At 39.4% G+C, this 21,239-nt stretch overlaps 4 protein-coding genes across 5 annotated transcripts; 3 read left to right on the top strand and 1 right to left on the bottom strand.

Annotated features, from left to right (window-relative positions):
- The first annotated feature begins 2,240 nt into the window (after positions 1–2,240).
- Positions 2,241–7,541, top strand: LOC130998198 (uncharacterized). The gene is made up of 3 exons (XM_057923628.1): positions 2,241–2,558; positions 5,539–6,375; positions 6,457–7,541. The coding sequence occupies exons 1-3, from the start codon at positions 2,241–2,243 to the stop codon at positions 7,192–7,194; spliced, it is 1,893 nt and encodes a 630-aa protein (XP_057779611.1). The 3' UTR covers positions 7,195–7,541.
- A 9-nt stretch (positions 7,542–7,550) lies between these two features.
- LOC130998199 (uncharacterized) lies at positions 7,551–8,680 on the top strand. Its single transcript, XM_057923629.1, has 4 exons — positions 7,551–7,684; positions 7,756–7,863; positions 7,939–8,142; positions 8,225–8,680. The coding sequence occupies exons 1-4, from the start codon at positions 7,568–7,570 to the stop codon at positions 8,678–8,680; spliced, it is 885 nt and encodes a 294-aa protein (XP_057779612.1). The 5' UTR covers positions 7,551–7,567.
- A 139-nt stretch (positions 8,681–8,819) lies between these two features.
- On the bottom strand, positions 8,820–11,184 carry LOC130998200 (uncharacterized). The gene is made up of 4 exons (XM_057923630.1): positions 11,155–11,184; positions 10,700–11,044; positions 9,255–10,591; positions 8,820–9,156 (listed from the first exon to the last, which is right to left on the bottom strand). The coding sequence occupies exons 1-4, from the start codon at positions 11,182–11,184 to the stop codon at positions 8,820–8,822; spliced, it is 2,049 nt and encodes a 682-aa protein (XP_057779613.1).
- Positions 11,185–13,721: 2,537 nt separating this feature from the next.
- Positions 13,722–20,777, top strand: LOC131001889 (sterol 3-beta-glucosyltransferase UGT80A2-like). Of its 2 annotated transcripts, XM_057928523.1 has the most exons (15): positions 13,831–14,156; positions 15,350–15,522; positions 15,648–15,896; positions 16,539–16,650; positions 17,436–17,606; positions 17,998–18,061; positions 18,347–18,404; positions 18,477–18,654; positions 18,986–19,116; positions 19,440–19,542; positions 19,671–19,747; positions 19,866–19,886; positions 19,934–19,981; positions 20,060–20,209; positions 20,436–20,777. In XM_057928523.1, exons 1-15 carry the CDS (start codon positions 14,015–14,017, stop codon positions 20,610–20,612), a joined length of 1,854 nt encoding a protein of 617 aa, XP_057784506.1. In that variant the 5' UTR covers positions 13,831–14,014; the 3' UTR covers positions 20,613–20,777. The 2 variants fall into 2 exon arrangements, with proteins under 2 accessions (XP_057784507.1, XP_057784506.1); XM_057928524.1 differs by lacking the exon at positions 19,866–19,886 and having other exon boundaries at positions 13,722–14,156.
- The last annotated feature ends 462 nt before the right edge of the window (positions 20,778–21,239 follow it).

A 21,239-nucleotide genomic window follows, 5' to 3' on the forward strand; every position in this document is an offset into this window, starting at 1 on the left:
AGGCTCTGGGTCCGGACGGCTTTAATCCCAAATTTTATTAGAAGTTTTGGGCCGTGCTTGGTGAAGATGTTGTTAAGTGTTGTACTTCATGGCTTGACAACGAGTATTTCCCTTCCAATCTCAATCATACTTTGATCTCGCTCATCCCAAAAGTTGATTCGCCATCTAACATGAAGGAACTACGCCCTATTGCTCTTTGCAATGTCTTGTATAAAATCATGGTGCTTTGCAACAGGTTGAAGTCGGTCCTTCCAGGCCTTATTGACAGAGCTCAGTCTGCCTTTGTAGAGGGGCGACTCATTCAGGATAACATTCTCATTGCCTTTGAGGCCAATCATTCCATGAAACGCAAAACCAGGGAAAAATATGGTAGTCTTGCTCTCAAGATTGATATAAGCAAAGCTTACGATAGAGTCGACTGGAACTACCTTGCTGTATTCTTAGTCGTCTTGGCTTCTGTGATAAGTGGAGATCGTGGATGCGTTTGTGTGTTCGCTCGGTTACTTACGTTGTTCTTGTCAATGAAACAGCTGTTGGACCTATTATTCCAGGGAGAGGATTACGACAAGGGGATCCACTTTCCCCTTACCTCTTCATCTTATGTGTCGAGGGCCTCTCAGCCATGATTAGATATGAGACGGAAAGCGGAAATCTGCACGGTATCCAAATAGGACGTGGCGGTCCTGCTATCTCCCATTTAATGATCTCGCATGATTGTGTATTTTTTTGCCGCGCCACTCCGAGTGAGTGCGAAAATCTCAAGCGTGTATTAAGTGCTTATGAGCTTGCCTCGGATCAAGCAATCAACTACCAGAAATTAGGAACATTTTTTAGCTCCAACATAAATGAGGCGACTCGTGCCGAGACCTTATCCGCGTTGGGTGTTTTTACTCTCTTGAATACTGGACGCTACCTTGGTCTTCCTTCTCTTGTGGATCGAAAAAAGAAAGATATTTTTCAGTATCTTTGTGATTGTATGTAGAATAAGATCCAAGGGTGGCAAGGAAAGAAGCTTTCAAAGGTCGGGAATGAGATTTTGATTAAGGGTGTTGCTCAAGCTATACCCTCTTATTGTATGGGCATCTTCTCCTTACCTACAAGCTTGACGAATGAGATGGAACATCTCATTAATAGCTTTTGGTGGAACAATAAGAGGGGCTTGAGTCCTGGGATAAATTGGATGAAATGGGATCGTTTATGTGTGGATAAGAAGCTGGGTGGTCTGGGATTTAGGAGCTTGCAGCTTCTACACTTGGCTTTGTTGGGAAAAATGGGGTGACGCTTGCTTGAGGACCCACGTGCCCTTATCTGTAGGGTGCTTAAGGCGAAATACTTCCCCAACGGTGATTTTCTTACTGCTTCGGTTGGACATAGCCCGAGCTTCACCTGGTGAAGTATATGCTCCGCGCAAGAGCTAGTTAGGAGGAGAGTTCGTGGAGGATTGGCGATAGAAAGAAAGTCAGGGTTTTCGATGATCTGTGGCTTCGAAATGATGAATTATGCTGGGTCACTTCTTCTTGTCCCCCAGAATTTACTAGGCTTCGGGTTTGTGATCTTATGAATCCAGGCTCTTGTAGTTGGAATGTGGATTTGCTGCACTTCCTCTTGGGGGAACCGATGTTCAAACTATTCTTGGCATCCCTCTCCTCCCCAATTCAAGACCGGATAAGTTGGTTTGGCATTTTGAGGGAAAAGGGAGATATATGGTGAAGTCGGCGTATATATTGGCGAGCTCCCTCACTCTCGACACTATGTATAGCGTGAATAGCCTTTGGGGTAGTCTTTGGAAGACTAACATGTCCCTCCAAAAGTGCGTAACTTCCTTTGGCGAGCTACCCGCAATAATCTGTCCTCCAAAGAACAGTTGTTGTCTCGAGGTATCTTGGTTGGGGGAGAATGTGAGACTTGCAAGGGTAGCTTTGAGAACCTTTGGCATTCGTTCTTTTATTACCCTTTCGTGGAGGAATGCTAGAGTTGCAGCGATTTACATCAGCATATAATCAACATCACGAACCGCAACGATTATATGGTGCTGTGGCAAATTTGGAAAGACAAGAATGGTGTTATTTGGAAGGGTGTATTTTTGTTCCCGGCTCATTCGACTATGTTGGCATCTGAATGCCGGACTGAATGGATTTTGGCTCGAAAAAAACGATCTACCCAGAGCTCCACCTCGACGCCTGCTGTCACCTGTGTTGGGTGGCACCCCCTGCCCCCGGGTTCTGTCAAGTGTGGAGTAGATGTCGCATGCCTTCTTCTCGGATATCAATTCTATGAGGATTGGGATCGTCGTTCGTGACCATGAGGGTCACTTTGTTGCTGGTAAATCTATGCGAGTTTCGGGGCTTCGTAGGGTGGATGAAGGCGAGCTCATGGGTATCAAGGAGGTGCTTTCCTGGCTAAAGGAACTTGGTTTTTCTCGTGGTTGGGTGGAGTCCGATTGCAAGCGTGCTTGTGAGGCGATATGTTCGGGTGAGAGGAATATTTCTGAGATGGGCGTATTGGCTACCTTTTGCCGAGAGGAATTGTCGTTGCTGCCGGATATTCACGTCAATCATGTTAGAAGAGAACGCAATACTATAGCTCATTTTCTAGCTAAGGTTGCGAGAGATTTTCATACACATCATGTTTGGAGTGAACCTTCATTGGCTATGGAGGGTCATTTCCATTTACCATGCTCTTGTGTTTAATAAAGATATCTCTCTTTACCTAAACAAAAAAAAAAAAAAAAGCTAAACTCTATATAAGTATGAAATTGGTTTTATAGCTTCTAACTATAAATTATCACTCAAAATGATTCTAAATAACTAAACTCTATATAAGTATAAAATTGATTTTATAGCTTCTAACTATATAAATTACAACTCAAAATGATTCTAAATAACTAAACACTATATAAGTATCAAATTGGTTTTATAGCTTCTAACTATAAATTACAACTCTAAAGAAACATCAAATGGTGTGACCTCCTGTATGTGAACAGTGAGGTCCCGAATTCAAACCCCGCTACTCCTCCTCCCCAACCCCTCAATGTCAAAAAACTCAAAATGATGTAGTAGTAATTAGAAATACAAATGGATAATAATCTATTTATTATATGAAAACACAATTTGTGGCAAAATTGTAATTAAAGAAAAAAGGGTATTTATAAAAGTGTTAATAGGCAAAAGTGCCCCATTCCTTATTCATATTTTGAAAAATGCCCACCCTTATCATACAAAGCTATCCATGCCCTAAATTACTAATTAACCCTTGAGTGGGTCAACATCTTAAGTAATCATTTCGGTCTTCTTACACAATCTTACACATTTTTAAGTTCCAATGCTTTTTTGTACAATAATTTGTGATGTTGACCGAAATGATTACACACTGAGTGTCCGATATGATTTTTTTAAACTGTATATATATTATCGACCGGATAATTTAAAGTGTAAATATTATCGACCGGACACTAATTAACACTTAAACAATATATTAAATTAAATTCAGCAAAATAGTAAAAATTAATATAAAGATAGCAATAGATAGAAAAAACACTTTTATGTTGATATACCATCGATCCGGCCGGTGAAATGGCCAGAGAAATGTATCCGACCGGGTACATTTCAGAAAAACAATGACCCGGCCGGATACATTTTTCCTTGAAAATTACCGGCCGGATAGATATTATTTAGGCATAAAATATTATATTTTATTCAATTTCATAAAAAAAATAAAAATCAAGAAGCTAATAATATATATCCATGCGTATCTATCTTAAATTTTTTATTTTTTTTCCCTTTAATATCTTAATTTCAATACATATATTCTTTGAAATTATTTGTATATATTGTGTTATTCTTGAATGTTGATATATAGTATATAACACTATATATATCGTGTTAATTAATCCATATCTTTAAATTTAAAATATATATATATATAGGGTGTGGTTATAATGAGAACCACACTTATCGTGAGAACATAAGAACCATTAAAATCAATGCATCTGCTATATAAATTAATGCATTCGCTATTAAATTTAATGCATCCGAAAATAATAAAAATTTTGCTCCCTTCAGGATTCGAACCCAGGATCTGCATTCATCCACCAAGATGATGCATCCACCGTAGATCTTGATGATCGAATGGCTTAAAATGGTTCTCCGTTCTAATTTTATTTAGTGGTTCTTATTTGAACCTCTCCCTATATATATATATATATATATATATATATATATATATATATATATATATATATATATACTCAAAATCCGTCCCAATTAAATGCATGCGTGTTACCCAAAAAAATCATGCATGTTACCAAGTGAATTTTGCAACAACCGATACATAAAGGTCAAAAATATCTTTCTAAAAAATTTGATTCTCTTTTGATAGACATAAAGCCGATACAATCGGCTTCAATCACATTTTTTTCGAAGCTTTTAACACCACTATATTTACCTTCCTTCACTAGGGTTTTTTACTCACCACACATATCGGCTTCTTCACTTTTTTTTACCCACCGAGAGAGTTCAAAATATTGAAGCACGTCGTACTCATCAATGGCATCTTCTTCACAGGTTTTTATTTTTAATTTTCATGAAATTGAATAGAATAGAATAATTTATGCTAAAAACCGATCGGTCCGGCCGGTGAAGTGGCCGGATAAATCGGTCCGACCGAATTCATTATTTAAATGAAATATACGGCCGGATTGATTTTTCCGGGAACTTCACCGGCCGGACCGATCGTTTTTTAGCATAAAATATTCCATTTTAATTATTTGTATGTTTATATTAATCAGTTAGTAATTTACTGAATTTAATTTAATTATATTTGGTTAAGTAATTATTATTGCGAGTTTTGCTGGGTATTACTGAATTTGTTTCAATCTGAAATATTTGTTTAAGTAATTATAATTGCATTGTGTATGTGGGCTTTGTGCGATTTAATAAATTAAAGTATTTTATGCCGATAGAACAACTACCCGGCCGGCACTATGCCCGGAATAATGAGTCCGGCCGGGACAGTTTCAATCTGAAATGTACCCGGCCGGATTCATTTTACCGGACACTTCGCCGGCCGGATAGTTGTTATTTAGGTATAAAATACTTTTTTCAGTCTATCTGTATGTTTACGTTAATTATTACTATTTTACTGAATTTAATTTAATTATAATTGTTGAATTATTAATTAATGAAACTGTTATTTCTTGGTATTAATTAAATTGCAGTTTTTTAATATTTTACTGAATTTAATTAAATTGCTTGGTATTAATTGCAGTTTAATATTTTACTGAATTTTTACTGAATTTAATATTAAATTGCTGAATTACTCGAATTTTACTGAATTTAATATTAAATTGCTGAATTTTACTGAATTTAATTGCAGTTTAATATTACTGAATTTACTGAATTACTATTTTAATATTTTACTGAATTTGACTATTTTTCTCGAATTTTAGTATTTTACTGAATTATTGAATTTTAATATTTTGCGGAATTTAATTGCAGTTTAATATTACTGAATTTTACTGAATTTAGTATTAAATTGCAGTTTAATGTCCCATATCTTCGTCGCGACACTATAGACCAGACGGAGGTTGCTATCAGCACCTACTATAGGGATTCACATTTTCCGGAGCTGGTTGAAACTTTAAATGTGGTCGGCGAACAGTGCAATTCAGATTTATTGGGAAGATTTAGAGCATCATGTTTTGGGCATTTCACTGATTGGAGGCCCGGCGCGAAGAGCAATAAAGCATTACACCAGATTGTATCGAGGCAGATTGTGTCAGAAGAAAATGAGATGTGCTTCTTTCTGTGCGGAGCACGAGTCAGATTTTCCCCTGCGGACTACGCATTAGTGACTGGGCTCAATTTCGGGGGATCGAGGTTCGATGCGACATTACAGCACGACTGCAGTCGCGTGGAGGCATACCGACGATTCTGCGGTACGCGAAGCATGACCATACAGTCGCTCATCAAACGCGTGTGCGATTTGGATCGTCGAGTGGATGATGAGGATGGGAGCCTGTACCTTCGTGCTGTCCTCGTGTGTGTGGCTCACACCCTTGTTCTTGGGTTGGATGCGCGGGTACAGCCGTGGCTTTGGGTTTTGGTGGATGATCTGGCTGCGTTTGATAGATTCCCCTGGGGCGCGTATTCGTATAAGATGTTATGCCATTATACGACAGATGTAGGAACTGGCGAGAAATATCACTTCTACGGTCCTTCGTGGGCTTTATATGTCTGGGCATTGGAGCGCGTCCCGGGCTTCGGACACATGGTCGCAGCATCTAGCGGTGATCCGACAGCGCACCCTCGGTGTTTGAGATGGACTTTCAGGGGTAAGCCGAAGCTTCACGGTCTGCGCGATCTATTCGAGGGACAGGTAATCAGTTATTTAAGATTATCCTCCACACCGTTACTGGTTTTACTTATGTTCTAATATATTATCTTTGTTGCTTTCTAGGGTGGTGTCATGCCCCTGGAGCCCGATGCTGACGATCTGTCGAGTCACTACTTCATATCAGCGCTGACACCGGGCGAACTCTCGGTGAGCTTCAGGCCCCCCGACAACCCATTAGCTCGGGGTGTCCAATTTCCACAGGGCACCGGAGCCCGTGTTGTGGAGGAGCGCGGGGACGAGGAGGATGTACCTAGACAGCCTCGTACGACTCGCAGTCACAGTGTCCGGGGCCCTGTGAGGGATGCTCGACAGCACGAGCCGGCTCGTCATTCAGTAGATCCGGGCAAGCGCCCTGTGAGGGATGCTCGACCCCACGAGCCGGCTCGTCATTCAGTAGATCCGGGCAAGCGCCCAGCGCCGCAAACTTCTTCATCGTCGAGCGGATCTCGGACTGTATCCAGTCCCAGCGAGGGTGAGCTGGATCGTAAGTGGGTGAAGAAGACGATCCGTCAGGAGATTAAGAAGGCCTTCGGCAAATTCGTGGAGAAACTGAAGAGCAAGGGTAAAAAGGATAGGTGCAAGAAGAGCAAACATTTCCGAGTGCCCGACTCCCCTGATGATGATGACCAGCGACGGTCCCCTGATGATTACCAGCCACGGTCTCCTCCACAGCGACGGTCTCCTCCACCCAGTGCTTCAGGGCCCGACGCTTCAGGGCCAAGCGTTTCACGTTCCTGCGACGACGACCCCCGCGGTGAGGAACCACGCCATCCAGAGACCCAGGATTACAACGAGCAGTGACGGGCCATGAATCAGTCTGTTCAGGGCGACTACACACCGGCGGAGCAGACTTTTGACTGGTCGACCCAGGTCTACCCTCATTGGTCTTCCCCATTCCTGAAGCCGCAGTATAGAACAGAGACCCCGATATTCTTTGCTGAACCGCTCACTTCTATTGCACCACATGAGTGGGGACAGTCCAGTTCGGCAGGACAGGCTCAGACGGAGGAGCCTGAGCCACAGGCAGAGCAGCCACAGGTACTGCTGCTGCAGCACCTAGAGCAGCCGCCGGCAGAGCAGCCGCCAGCAGAGCAGCCGCCAGCAGAGCCCCCGCGTCGCAGTCAGAGGGTGAGGCGTCCGTCTAACTATCAGCAGTGACCATTATGAGAAGTGGATGGCTAGGTGTCGAGAGGGTAGGGGTCGTGAGATTTATGTCAAGGCAAGTGGTGGTTTGCGGGAGTACGACGACTTCGCGCGGGTGGATAATGTCAGCCAGGAATTCACAACTGGGGTAAATAATCTATTGATTTTAACATTGTTAAATTACTTTCTACTAACTTATTGATTTTAACTTTGTTGCAGGATATTGACTTGTATTTCTTAAGCTTGAGAAATAGACTTCGAGCTTCAGCAGATTTACTGGATGACGTAGATATGAATAACACAATCATATTAGACACGGATTGGTTTGTAAGTAAACTTTCATTATTTGTATGTTTTCATTGGTGTGAATATAAATTATTAATTACTTCTATTGATCTGTAGATATACCTCCAGGGCGAGTGGGACGCTCTATTGGAGAAGTGGGCAAGAAGTGAGTTTACTCCAGAGGAGTATCATATATTGACGCATGGAGCAGTAGCTGATGGTTGGCAGCCCCGGATAGACTGGCTCTGCCAAATACGTGGAAAAGCCGTTAAGGGCCATGAACTTCCTCCTGGTCATATAGGATGGATGGATGCCACACAGGTAATCAGTTAAACAATTATTTGTCATTAGTCATTTGTGCTTTATATGTTGTTTCTTATCAATTTATTGTGGTTTGTCATAGGTTCTCATGCCAGTCATAATTGGCCACCATTTTGTCCTATGTCGGATCCGGTTAGGAGAATTGGTTTGCGAGGTCTATGACCCAGTATTCCACAAGCTATCACCTCGACAGCAGGATGGTCGAGTTGGTGAACTACTGCCTTTACTGAGATTGTTGCCAATTGTCCTTCAGTTGGCGAGGTGGCTAGACGACACATCCATTGATTCGACAGTGGCAAAGGAGAAGTACCCACTTATGACGGCGGTGTTTGCTCCAGCGGAGGTTCAGTTTCACCAGCAGGAGTCTGTCAGCTGCGGGCCTTTCGTCTGCATGTATGCAGAACGACTGATATCTGGCTCTCCATCCATTGAGTGGGGTAACCACAACGTGGCGGCATACAGGGCCAAGATTGCTAGATCTATATTTTCGCTGTGTGAAACTAGGAAAGCCCGTATCACTAGACTTGGTTTTGCATAGTTTTGTATATTGTTACATTAATGTGTGCTTCTATTTGGTTATTCAACGAGCATTATTTCCTGTAAATCATTCCACCTTATCGAATAATAAGATAATTCAATCAATATCATTAACTGTTACAGCACACAAATACATCCCACTACTCCCTGGGCTCAGTCGCCCTGCCAGCGCACGTTCTCTTGCTGTGTCCTTCTTCATGGCAGATGTTGCACTTCTTTGGTTTACGACGCCTGATACTAGAAGACTCATCGGCTTGTGTGCTGGTGCCTTCACCACCACCTCGATGTCTACCTTCTTTTGGGCGCCCCGCTTGACCTTTTACAATCAGAGGTAATACAACCTGCTCAGCGATGTGCTCGGGAACCAACCACTGGCGTCTCGGCGGGAGATTATTAACTTCGCGAGAGTAAGTATCGATAAGAAAGTCATTCGTGTAGTACGAGTCTACATACTCTGCGATCGTATCACCGGCTTCACTATAAAAACAAACAAACTCCGATAGTAATCAATATAACGAACATTAGAACATATTTACATTTCAATGAACCCGACAGTAATCATTTCATGATCGTACCTTATTGCAGCGATTGAATGAGAACAGGGCAGTTGGTCTAGCTGAAATACTCGACATTCGCATTTTTTCTTCTCTAGATCCACCTTGAAGCTTCTGTCAGCAGTTTGCACCTTATACTTCATGCCACTCAACCTTTGTGCAGTGTATCGACGACTTTTTTGGACTTCAATAGCTACCCTTTTACCAGCCTCAACAGTCAAGCCTTGCTCGATTTGTTGTGCAGCCCTTAGTCGCTCGCTGAACCATTTCTCAATAACAATTCTGATTGCCTCTAACATCGAGCATATATGAAGTCTTCTTGCCCACAACAATCTGGAATTAAAAGCTTCAGCAGCATTTGATGTCATAAAACTGTAGCGTCGCACAGGCATAGGACACATCGAACGAGCCCACTTCTCCGGCCCAATCCCCATTAGTTTATCGTACGCGGCTCTCTTCATAACCTTCAGGGCGTTCATAGCCCTATTGAAGTCGGACTTCTCGTACGCAAATGCAGCTTGTCGATACACCTCGACCACTGCCTTACCGTAATGCTTCAGGTTATTTTGCAAATGGTAGTAGCATAGGTCGTGGGTTGCATTTGGTAACTCATTCCTGATAGCATTGGCAATGGAGATATGCTGATCAGAGACAATCAAAAGTGGATCGGCTTGGCCATAAACACGTCGAATGCGTGACATGAAATAACTCCACGATTCATCGTTTTCTTTCGGGCCAACACCATACGCGAGTGGGAACAAACTCTCGTTGCCGTCCTTCGTCACTGCAACAAACAAAATACCCCTATTCTTGCCCTTCAAGTGTGTGCCATCGACGACAATCACTGGCCGTAAGCTGAACATGAAAGGGGTAGCCGAAGCTGCAAGAGCAACAAATAAGTGTTTGAATCGGCCATCATCGTCAACTTCCCACTCCACCCTCGAACCGGGATTGGATTGTCTCAACATGTATAAGTACTTGGGCAGCATCTCGAATGACTGATCATGTCGACCATAAACCATCTCAGTGGCTCGATTACGGGCTCGCAATGCAACATCGTACTTGATCTGTACGCCAAACTCACGTCGCAGCTCCAGCTGGATGGCCTTCGGCTTCAAGATCTCGCAATCGTCGTGTATCTTCTGTGCTAAATATGCTGCGACGACTTTTGCGGGGGCCTTTATTCGCGCTACGCGCCCTAGCTCACCGTCGCATGAGTGCTCATTGGTGAACTTATACACTCCCCAAATGACTCCATCTTGTGACGATGCATGGAGCTTGAAGGGGCACATATCTGAATGCTTGCATTTGAAGTAGACTCGTCTGCTGTCTGATTTGCTGACAGAAAACTCCTTGCCCTGCTTCATGTTCCACAGACCGATTGCAACGATCAGATCATCTTTGCTATTGAAATACATATTCTTTGACAACTCCCGAGGCAATAGCTGATAATCTTCAATATCCACAAGTGCCGCTGCGGCGTCCAACGGGATAACCGGAACTAACCAATTAGTTAGTTCATCTGCTCCAGGAACCTGTTCGTCATCATCCTCGTCGATCTGCAAATTCTGCCAATCTGCATATTCAATCCCCGCCCTTCTCACGTTCTCTGGCTCCGACAAGTCTTCAGAGGCGCTTGTATCAGTCTCGGCTTCAGACGATGGAACATAATCTTCATCTACATTACCAGCATCCTCCACAAACTGAGGCTCATACGTATATTGATCATCAGCTGGACCCCAACAACGATCAGTTGTTGGGCGATCGTACTGGTACGGATTTGGCTCATCCCATGAAGTCCAACCCGTTGACTGATCATTACCCCAAGTGACCGACGGTTCAACACTTTGTTGCGCCGGTGAATCTCCGGCTGATAGGTCTAAATAAGCATATCTTTGGATTGCTTCCAATCCGTCCCCACCTTCGAATTGTGCACTGGATTCACCTCCATACCCGGAAGATTGAGGGAGATCGAACGAAGGAACATACACTCCTCCACTGTAATCGTCTTCGACAACATAAATCTCAGGAAAATGTGGCTGGGACGCCAGCAACTGAAGCAAATCATTGTCATCGGCAAGAATATTTTTACTGTATACCCTGCCATTTAATCTCTTCGTCAAATAATACAAGCTGTAATTAGTGCTCAATGAATTCTCCATCATCAGGTAATTTATCATGTACACCGTACTGGCCATTGTGTCTCCGAAAATATGCAAATTCTTAGAAGAGCCGCCGATGTACTCATAACCATTGAAGGCACCTCCATAATTAACCACAAAGTATCTCCCATATTCATTCATCTACAGAAAAAATAATAAATAAATAAATATATGATGTAAATGGAATACAATGTTAAAATACAACATATAACATGTTAATACACTCGAAAAACATCTATCCGCCCGGGGAAGTAGCCGAGGAAATGTGTCCGGCCGTGTATTACATGATATATAATTACACACGGCCGGACACATTTTCAAGGACACTTGTCCGGGCGGATACATAATTTTCGAGCATAATAACATGAGTTATGTAGCAATATATATGTATAGAACTAAAATGCAACTAATAATTACTAATTAATACTTTAAAACATGATAGAATTTGCTCTAATTCACATGTATTTCCTTCAAACGTGGCTTTAAATCATAGTATGCTATAATATGCTAATAATTCACATAAGCATATAGGATCAAACAAAACATTGAAAATAAACAATAACCAACTTAAATTACATTTCAAACGTAAAATGACATACCTTTAAACGTTCGGATGAGAGAATTCACAAATAATAGCTTCACCACTTGGAAAATATTAGAATTTCTAATGAGTTTGAGTGTTTTTTCACTTTGAGTGTTCGGATGAGAGGATGAGAGAATGAGAGAATTCACTCATATATAAACAAAGATTCCTTCATTTCACGTGAATTTCAATGAAATTAGAGTGTTTGACATGAATACTTTACTGACAAAGCTATTTCACATCATATTTGTCGTTTATCATCAATTTAAAAAAAAAAAATTATGTCCCTTAATTGAAGGCTAATTAATCGATGGAATATAAATACAAAAAATTAACACAATCCATATTAGCACTCAAAACACACATAGGAACCAAAAAAACATCTATCCGACCGGAACATATATGTGTCCGCCCGGTGAAACCTTGTGTCCGGTCGGACACTTGTTTTTCCCGGTCGGACGCTTGTTTTTTTTTTTTTTCCAATGTGTGTTTTGAGTGCTAATATCGATTGTGTTAATTTTTAGTATTTATTTTCCATTGATTAATTAGCCTACGATTTACTTGTAAAACCTTCGATTTTAATTCAAAAATAAATAAATATTATTTTCTCTGTCAGTATTTCACATGTTCCAACACATATTTGACCGATTTCAATGTTTAAATTGATGAATTGATGTTTTTCTTACACTTTAACAACTTTTGTCATAGATGTGTAAGAACTTTTGCGGAAAACAATGCACATCCATCACATTCAAAGGGCATTTTCGGTTCTTCACTTATTTAGGGCATGTAGTGCTTTGCATGATAAGGGTGGACATTTTTCAAATTATTCATAAGAGAAAGGGCACTTTAAATTTCGCCTCAAAATAAAACTCAACAAATCTCATATCCCATATATTTTCTCTCTCCTCTCTCCTCTCTCCTCTATTTTATCATACGCATTCTTCAATTTTCTATTCTCTTTCTCTCTCTTTTTTCATATTTTGATGATTTTTTTAAAAAATCAAATTTTATTTATAAAAAATATTCTATATATCTTAAATTAAAGATGAATGCAAGATCTTTGATTTGGTATCAAATAATTATTCAGCTCTTTTATTAGTATTCTAATAAATTCTAATAATATAATTTATTTTCCTACTTATCAATTGAAGCTTTTCTAATAAGATGACATAGGTAATGAGCTAACTTAGAAAAAATTAATTTTATGCATGATTAGCTTATGTTTTAAAACTATATATTGTGATGTGAAAACTCTTTTTTTATTGTTTATTCGTTTCTTTTAATTTGAATGATGTGTTTATTCTATAATTTTAAGGAAGAAAATAAAATTTTCCATCAAATAGATGGGAAATTAAAAATGATACTTTTCAAAATTATAAAATAAAATTAATGATCTTTACTGAGTAATTGATGTAGATTATTTTATTTTTAAGAAAAAATAATTTACATTTACTTATATTCTAACTATATTTAATATTTATTTTTTATTTATTTGATATATCATTTAATTTATTTATTTTTGATAAATTAACATGATTAAATAAAGAAATTTAAAGGCCGCGCCACAAGGGCTCGAACCCAAGACCTTCGGTTTTAGACATTAATCCCAATGTACTAGTTTGATGATAGTGGGAACAGTAAGGGCGGCATAGCAGCAGCAGGTGGCCTAAATCCAAAGGCACCGACTTTCTCGGTAACGTGTCTCGACAAATATACCCACGACGCTTTTCTCCATATCCAAACAACCAGAATCAAACCACCTTCCTGAAACAACACACGAATCAGAATCAAGCTTTCTTCAACACCATTTTTTTTTTTGCATTATCGAACAAGTTTTCAAGGGGCCAAGGAATTAGCAAGTTTCTGCACCCGCCCCACCCCACCCCACCTTTTCCACTTTACTCACATTTGCATTGCATGCATGAAAAAAACCAGGGCGTCATCTTTTTCGAGTGAATGAAGGGAGAAAAGAAGAAGTGACGTCCGTGTTGCTTTTTCACAAAAAATTGAGTTTTTGGGCACCGACCGTCGTAATGGCGGAGGTTCCTGTCGATTTTGAGGTGGAGATAGAGAGAGAAAATGGAGATGAGAGGGACAGCAATGGTGCTGATGGATTGAAGAAGAGTGAGGGCAGCAATGGGGTTTCGCGGGATCATCGCAGGTTGAGTTATTCAGGTAATACTCATTGTTTCAGGGAAGAATATTTTAGTTGAAATTTTGTTTAGGGATTGTTTGTGTTTTGGGATGTACAAGTTGCCGAAGCTTAGGGTACAATGCCTGTTGAGATTTCTTGAATTTTTGGATGATAAAACAAAATTCAATTAATCGTTTGATATTAAGTAGTTGTTGTTTAGGAATTGAGACTAGGCTTTGAGTTTTTGGGGTGATAAAGCGTTTAGAGGTATAGCCTCACTAATTAAGACGTTGAAAGTTGAAACCGAATCGTTTAGTTGGTTATAGGTGAAACCTGACATCGTCTGGATGCGCTGCCAAGCCAAAGACTTTTCACTATTACAGTATTTTCGTATACAATTACAGGGAATAAGGCGGCATTTTATAATGGGAAATAGCTCTGCTGAAACTGACTAAAACACACTTACTAACAAAAACCTGGACCAAACCGAATGCGTGGGCTAGATGTTCAGTACTTTCAGGTTCAATAACTCAACTTACACACTCATGAGTAGCAACTGCGGGTAGGCTAAAAGAAGAAGGTATTAGTGCCCTATGCTCGTTGTCACTTAGCTTTCTGGTGACTTGTAAAACTTGGACTATGTCGAATTATTGACCTTTTTCTATGACTCAGAAAAGTTTCATGAATTTGTACATTTGGTGATTTTGTAAACCTATTGGCTGCTAGTGATATAGGTCTCATCTGCAAGTTATAAATGTCATTAAATTAGATGGGGACTAACATCATGAAAAACTTCTAAAAAGGTTTTCTCTTTTTAAAGAATCCATATGGCCCGTGCAGGCTATTGTACTTCGTCTATCCTATTATTAGTAATTGCAATACCAGAAATATGAAGGTAGGTAACTGCGTTGCCATCACCGTAGGCCGGTTTTAGGCCTTGAACGATAAGTGTGATGAGAGTATAATTAAAGGACCACGCTGTCTCAAGATATTGAGGTAATGGCTGTTCTCAACGATGGACAGACTTAAGGATTGGAGCTGACACTTTATATTACGGCGTATAAATTATAATATTACTCTGTATATTCTGAATTTTTATTGCATCCCTCTATTTTTTGAGTTATAAATCACTGCAAAATATCCTTTTTTGTTTTCCTAGTCGTTTTTTCGTGCATTGTGTTTGAAAGAGTATTTGTGCATCCATTTCCTGTTATGTCTGATCTGCATTGCTTAGGATCGGTTGACAGGAATCTTTGCAGACAGAAATCTGGATGCATGGAGAAGTCAGCAAAACAGCATTCGGATCCTACATCCAGTCATCTTAATGGGATTGGGGAAAATAAACAGAACCACTCTATAGTCCTGGCGAAACAGTTTTTCGATATAAACGTGCCCTCGAAAAAGAAGGTTGATTGCAATATGAGATTTTTTGTGATGTCTATACCTTCTTTTATTTCTGTGAGCAAATTTAGAAATATTTTATTGCACAAAAGTAAGATAACTATCACATATTGGTCCTGGACTTTTGACAGCTCAAAATGTTGAATCGATTAGCCACCGTTCAAAATGATGGAACTGTAAAACTCGACATTCCTGGAGATATAAGTGTTAGCAATCAACCTCTTGAATTGGGTACTGGAGAAACACATCGTGGAGATGGAGATAAAGAACCTGGAGACACTGAAGATGCGATATCGCTGCCTCCGCTTCAAATTGTAATGCTAATTGTTGGAACAAGGGGTGATGTGCAACCATTTGTTGCCATTGGAAAACGTTTACAGGTGCTGGAAAAATTCTCTTAATATGGATGCCTTCATGCAAGCTCTTACTTTGACCATTCTTCAAGCTTCTAGTTTATTTTCGAATGCAATTACTCTTTCTTCCAGAATCAGGAACAACATATTCATTCTTCCCTTTACTTTTGAATAATTATTTTCTGTAACTTTACTACTTTGAGTCTCCTTTCCATGTAGACAATTTTATTTTTCTTGTTTGAATTCTTGATTCTGTCACTATCTTTGAAACGCTTATCTTTCGCTTGCCTTTTCTTTACTTGTGGTATTTGGAATTTTCCTAAGAACTTTGTCCGCCTATATTCTTTTTTTTCTTTCAGCCCGACAGTATTATCCATATAATCTCTGACAATTTTCTTGGCCAATTATTCTCTGAGCATAGGTGACGTCCTCCACAAATTGACTCTCCTGCTCTGCTGATTTTTTTGATTATTATCATATGTTGCTGTTTCTATTATGTATTGATGTTTCTGCATTTGAGATGAACCATATCCAGCTTATTTGAGCTTGTTTGGGCTTCTACAGCCCCTATGTTCCCCGTGTTTTATTAATTTCATCTATTTTTTACTCAGTATTTTTTTTCCTTGTAGAAGTTGCCTTTGAACAATTGATGCTGGATTTTATTGGCAGGCAGATGGTCATAGGGTTAGACTTGCAACTCACTCAAATTTCAAGGATTTTGTGTTGACATCTGGATTGGAATTTTACCCTCTTGGTGGAGACCCAAAAGTCCTTGCTGCTTGTGAGTTCTTGATTAAAAATATATTCATTTGCCTCTCATTTCTTCCACTCTGTCTCACTTTTTTACTTGTCGGCGCTGTTGGTTAGGACTGCTTTTCTTCTGATCAAAGTTGACTTCTCTAGAATGGTATACTAAATGTAGGTGGAACTTTTGTTTGAAAATTACAGGATCTCAAGATATTTTTACTGTCCAAATTCCGTTGGATTCAGCTCATAATTCAGATGAGGTGCTGCTTTGCGTATTTTATACTCCCTCCGTCCCATTACAAATGTCCCATTACTTTTGGGCACAGAGATTAAGAAATGTATAAAAAGTAGATAAAGTAGGTTGGTGGAAATTATTTAAATAATAGGTATAGAGAGAGAATATATTGTCAAAAAAGGAATGGGACATTTGTAATGGGACATCCCATTATGGAAAGTGGGACATTTGTAATGGGACGGAGGGAGTAATTCACTTGGTATGACTTAAGAGTTAAAGAAGGAAAGAGCTTGATTTTTTATGTACAAACAAGAAATGGACAAATCCGATTTATTGTTGCAGAATTGTATGCAGGCAAACAAGATTAGTTTTACCACATACTTATCCAAGAACTCGTCATCTTTGCATCAGGCAATCAAGATTTAGAAATAGCTTCTGTTAATGAAATCAGAGATATTCTTGTTGTTAGATATAAGAGACCTGCTTCTGCGCTTGATTTTTCATCTCCAAGTTGTTTATGGTGGATGGTTTTCGTATCAACTATTAATACTAATAGTAATGTCCACTTATATTCTTTTCTGCAGACATGGTCAAGAATAAAGGCTTCTTGCCATCGGGACCTTCTGAAATACAAATTCAGCGAAGCCAAATAAAAGATATTATTTTCTCCCTGCATCGAGCATGTAAGGCTCCTGATCCTGATACCGGAATTCCATTCGAGGCAGATGCAATAATTGCCAACCCTCCTGCATATGGTATGATACAGCGCATATCCCATCCAGTTTAGTTTTATTTCTTCTTTCTTTTCTTTTTTTGATAAATTAATAGTATTAAATAAAGAAATTTAAAGGCCGGCCACAGGGGACTCGAACCCAAGAACTTTGGCTTTAGGCATTAACCCCTTATCGCTTGGCCAACACACGCACATTATTTCTTCTTTCTTGGATACAAAAGAAGCTGGTCATGCTTGTTAACTTGAATTACTAATTAGAAGTCTAATAATCCCTTTCCAACATTTATAGTCATCTTGGCTACTGTCTATTTTATTTTGTAATTTCCCAGTCAATGATGCTTTTGATACAATGATTTTCATGTAACGTTTTGCAAGGCATATTCATCTGATTAAGTGCAGAACTTCTTCCTCAGGACATACACATGTTTCCGAGGCATTGGATGTACCGCTGCACATAATTTTCACCATGCCATGGACGTAAGTGTTTTGTGCATTTGTATATCCTCAGTCTCCTTCATTCTAGCAATTATGTTGCATTGACTGTGGGAGGAGATCTCAATTAATTTCTCGATGCTCGTTCATTCTATCAATTCTATCATATTGACCCTGGGAACAAATTTCAGTTAGTTTCTTGATGCATATTGGTTCAGTAGAAAGTGTTTTTATCATACTTTGTTCTCTTAATGCTTTTTTTATTGCTCTAGTTTTAATTGATCTTATTGATATGTGATCCACTGTATTTCCCCCCATGCTCGTGCACAGACCCACAAGTGAATTTCCACATCCTCTTTCTCGTGTAAAGCAACCGGTTGCGTATAAAGTGAGTAGATCATATATCTTACTGCTGATCCGACACAAACTCCCACAAACTAATTGCCTTTTATTCTTGCAGCTATCGTATCAAATTGTCGATGGTTTAATCTGGCTGGGAATACGTGATATGATAAATGAGTTCAGGAAGAAAGAACTGAAATTAAGGCCCGTCACATATCTAAGCAATTCACATAGTTCTCCTCCAGACATACCTTATGCATATATTTGGAGTCCCCACCTTGTTCCTAAACCAAAAGGTAAGTTCTATCTCTCCCTATTCCTTATGCATATATATAGAGTGCCGACCTTGTTTTTTATGATACTTATATTTTAGTGAGGAATTTTTTTCTGTCTTGTGGAAGATGATAACTCATGCTTTACCCTCGACAGTTTTCCTTCTCCTTTTGGCCCCGAGTCTTTGGTGCTTTGTCCCTTCACTTATGGTGTTTGGATTCCTTATTTCTCCTCTACGCTATAAAACTGTTGGTTATTTATTTATTTATGTATCGTTTATTGAATTATATATTTTATTAGCTTTTGGCAATAAAGAATACTGTTTATGTAGTGCTTATCTTTCTGAGACTGCAGATTGGGGGCCAAAGATCGATGTGGTGGGCTTTTGTTTCCTGGACCTCGCTTCAAATTATGTACCTCCAGACTCACTAGTGAATTGGCTTAATGATGGTAAAAAGCCTATCTACATTGGATTTGGAAGTCTTGTAAGTATCTACCCGGTGTTCTTCCTATTTTATTTTTTTGTTTTGGTCTTTTGCAATCTAAGCAAAGTTGACTGCCAATATTGCACGTCAGTTTTGTCATTTTCTCATCAGTCTAATGTTCGATTGCTTGGTTTCTAGAAAAGTAATGGTCTTAGTTCGATCATGGTTAAGCTAATTGAGGGTCGAGGCCGTTTAGAATAATGAAACTAAAATTCTTCAAGAATGTTAAAAGTCCTATCTTTTTGCTTAGTTCTGTGATTGTCATGTTTAAAAAATATCTTTATAGAATATATGAAAACTCCATCTGTTGTTCTGTCTGTCAGCCGGTGGAAGAACCTGAAAAAATGACTCAGATAATTGTTCGAGCTCTTGAAATTACCGAACAGCGTGGCATCATTAATAAAGGCTGGGGCGGCTTGGGAAATTGTATGTTTTCTTTATGTTCCAATTTCTATTCACCGTGTAAAGAAACAAACTAATACGCTATGTTTCAATTTATATTTGCTTCTTTTTTTTACTAAGAAATCTCCTTTAATATTTCTCTTTTCCCTCAGTGGCAGAGACTAAAGACTTTGTCTACTCTCTGGATAATTGCCCCCACGATTGGTTGTTTACTCGATGTGCAGCCGTAGTAAGTAACTTTTTGTTTGTTTAGCCAAGTTTCTGCAGCACTCTCATCTTACAAATTTGGATTTGTGCCATATCAAACAACTTTTTGAATGATAATGTACATGTTGTGGCTCGCTCAGCTCATTGGGTACATATTGAAGGCTCGACACCAGGCGATCTAATTTGGCTTTTGTTGCGCATATTGAAGGTTCATCATGGAGGCGCTGGAACAACGGCTGCTGGTCTTAAAGCTGCAGTAATCACATTCTTTCTCACATCACTCAAGAATTTTTTGCAATAGTTTTTTCTCATATGCTTCTTTACTGCCTCATAGTGCCCAACGACGATTATACCATTCTTCGGAGACCAACCGTTTTGGGGAGAGCAGGTACATGCCAGAGGTGTGGGTCCGGAACCAATCCCCGTCGACCAATTTAACTTGGACAAATTGGTTTCCGCCATCCGGTTCATGCTAGATCCTGAGGTATATCTGTTAATTTTGCACCGTATTGATTAGATAAATGGTAGGCTTTTGTGTCTGAAGACGACAGGAATTTGCTTTTATCTAAAAGATGGAAATGATTAGCCTAGTTGGTAAAGAGTGACAGCCTTTAGACTGAAAGATGATTGGTTTGGATCAGTGAACAGCTTGTAGGTCGAGATAGTTTCCCTCATCCTATGTAACAAGTATAAACTGTGGTTGGCTGCAGGTAAAAGGACAAGCTGAAGAACTTGCAAGAGCGATGGAACACGAAGATGGTGTGACGGGAGCAGTGCAAGCTTTTTATAAGCATTTTCCACGGGAGAGTCTCGAGGCGAAAGCTGAGAAACCCCGTCGTTCCCGCTCCCTCTCTTTTAGGTGTTGCTTCAGTTGTTCCGGTGGCTGAATACAAGACAACAGATCTTCTATTGCTCCTTGTTAACTAGGGATCAGCTAGTGCTTTACTGATTCTAAAATAGTACTACTCAGTGTGTTTGTTTTTGTAGATGCGGATTACTGAATGGTGTAGTTCTAAGTGTTATTTAGAGAATCAACTATTGCTTCTTCAAAATTATTTTCATTAACTACAAAAATAATCAAGCTCTCAACCAAATGCTAAATCTGGAGCAGCTTGTAATTTAATTATGAAATTTAGCAATCAAATGCAACGATTATTTTGATTTTTAACAAATAATTATCTTTTTTTATTTAAAAAATAATATTTATATTTCTCTCTCTTGTTCTCAAACAAATATGCCCTCCCAAAATGTTGTTTTTCTTTTATGTTTATTATAAATTACAAGATCGGTGGCCTATTGAATTAAGACGGAAAATACATATTAAACTAGTATAAATTTATAAATCAATTCTTGGAAATTAAAATAAAGTAGGAACTTATAGGCTGCATAAAAATGTTGCTGCTGAACGTAAATTGTTTCAACATCCACCACATTCTACTATAGAAACTAGAATCGTCAACAATTAAGTAGCGATCTGAAAATTCCTCGTCATCACCAACGAGAGAGAGAGAGAG

This window comes from Salvia miltiorrhiza, chromosome 8 (assembly GCF_028751815.1).
Source record: "Salvia miltiorrhiza cultivar Shanhuang (shh) chromosome 8, IMPLAD_Smil_shh, whole genome shotgun sequence".
NCBI lineage: Eukaryota > Viridiplantae > Streptophyta > Magnoliopsida > Lamiales > Lamiaceae > Salvia > Salvia miltiorrhiza.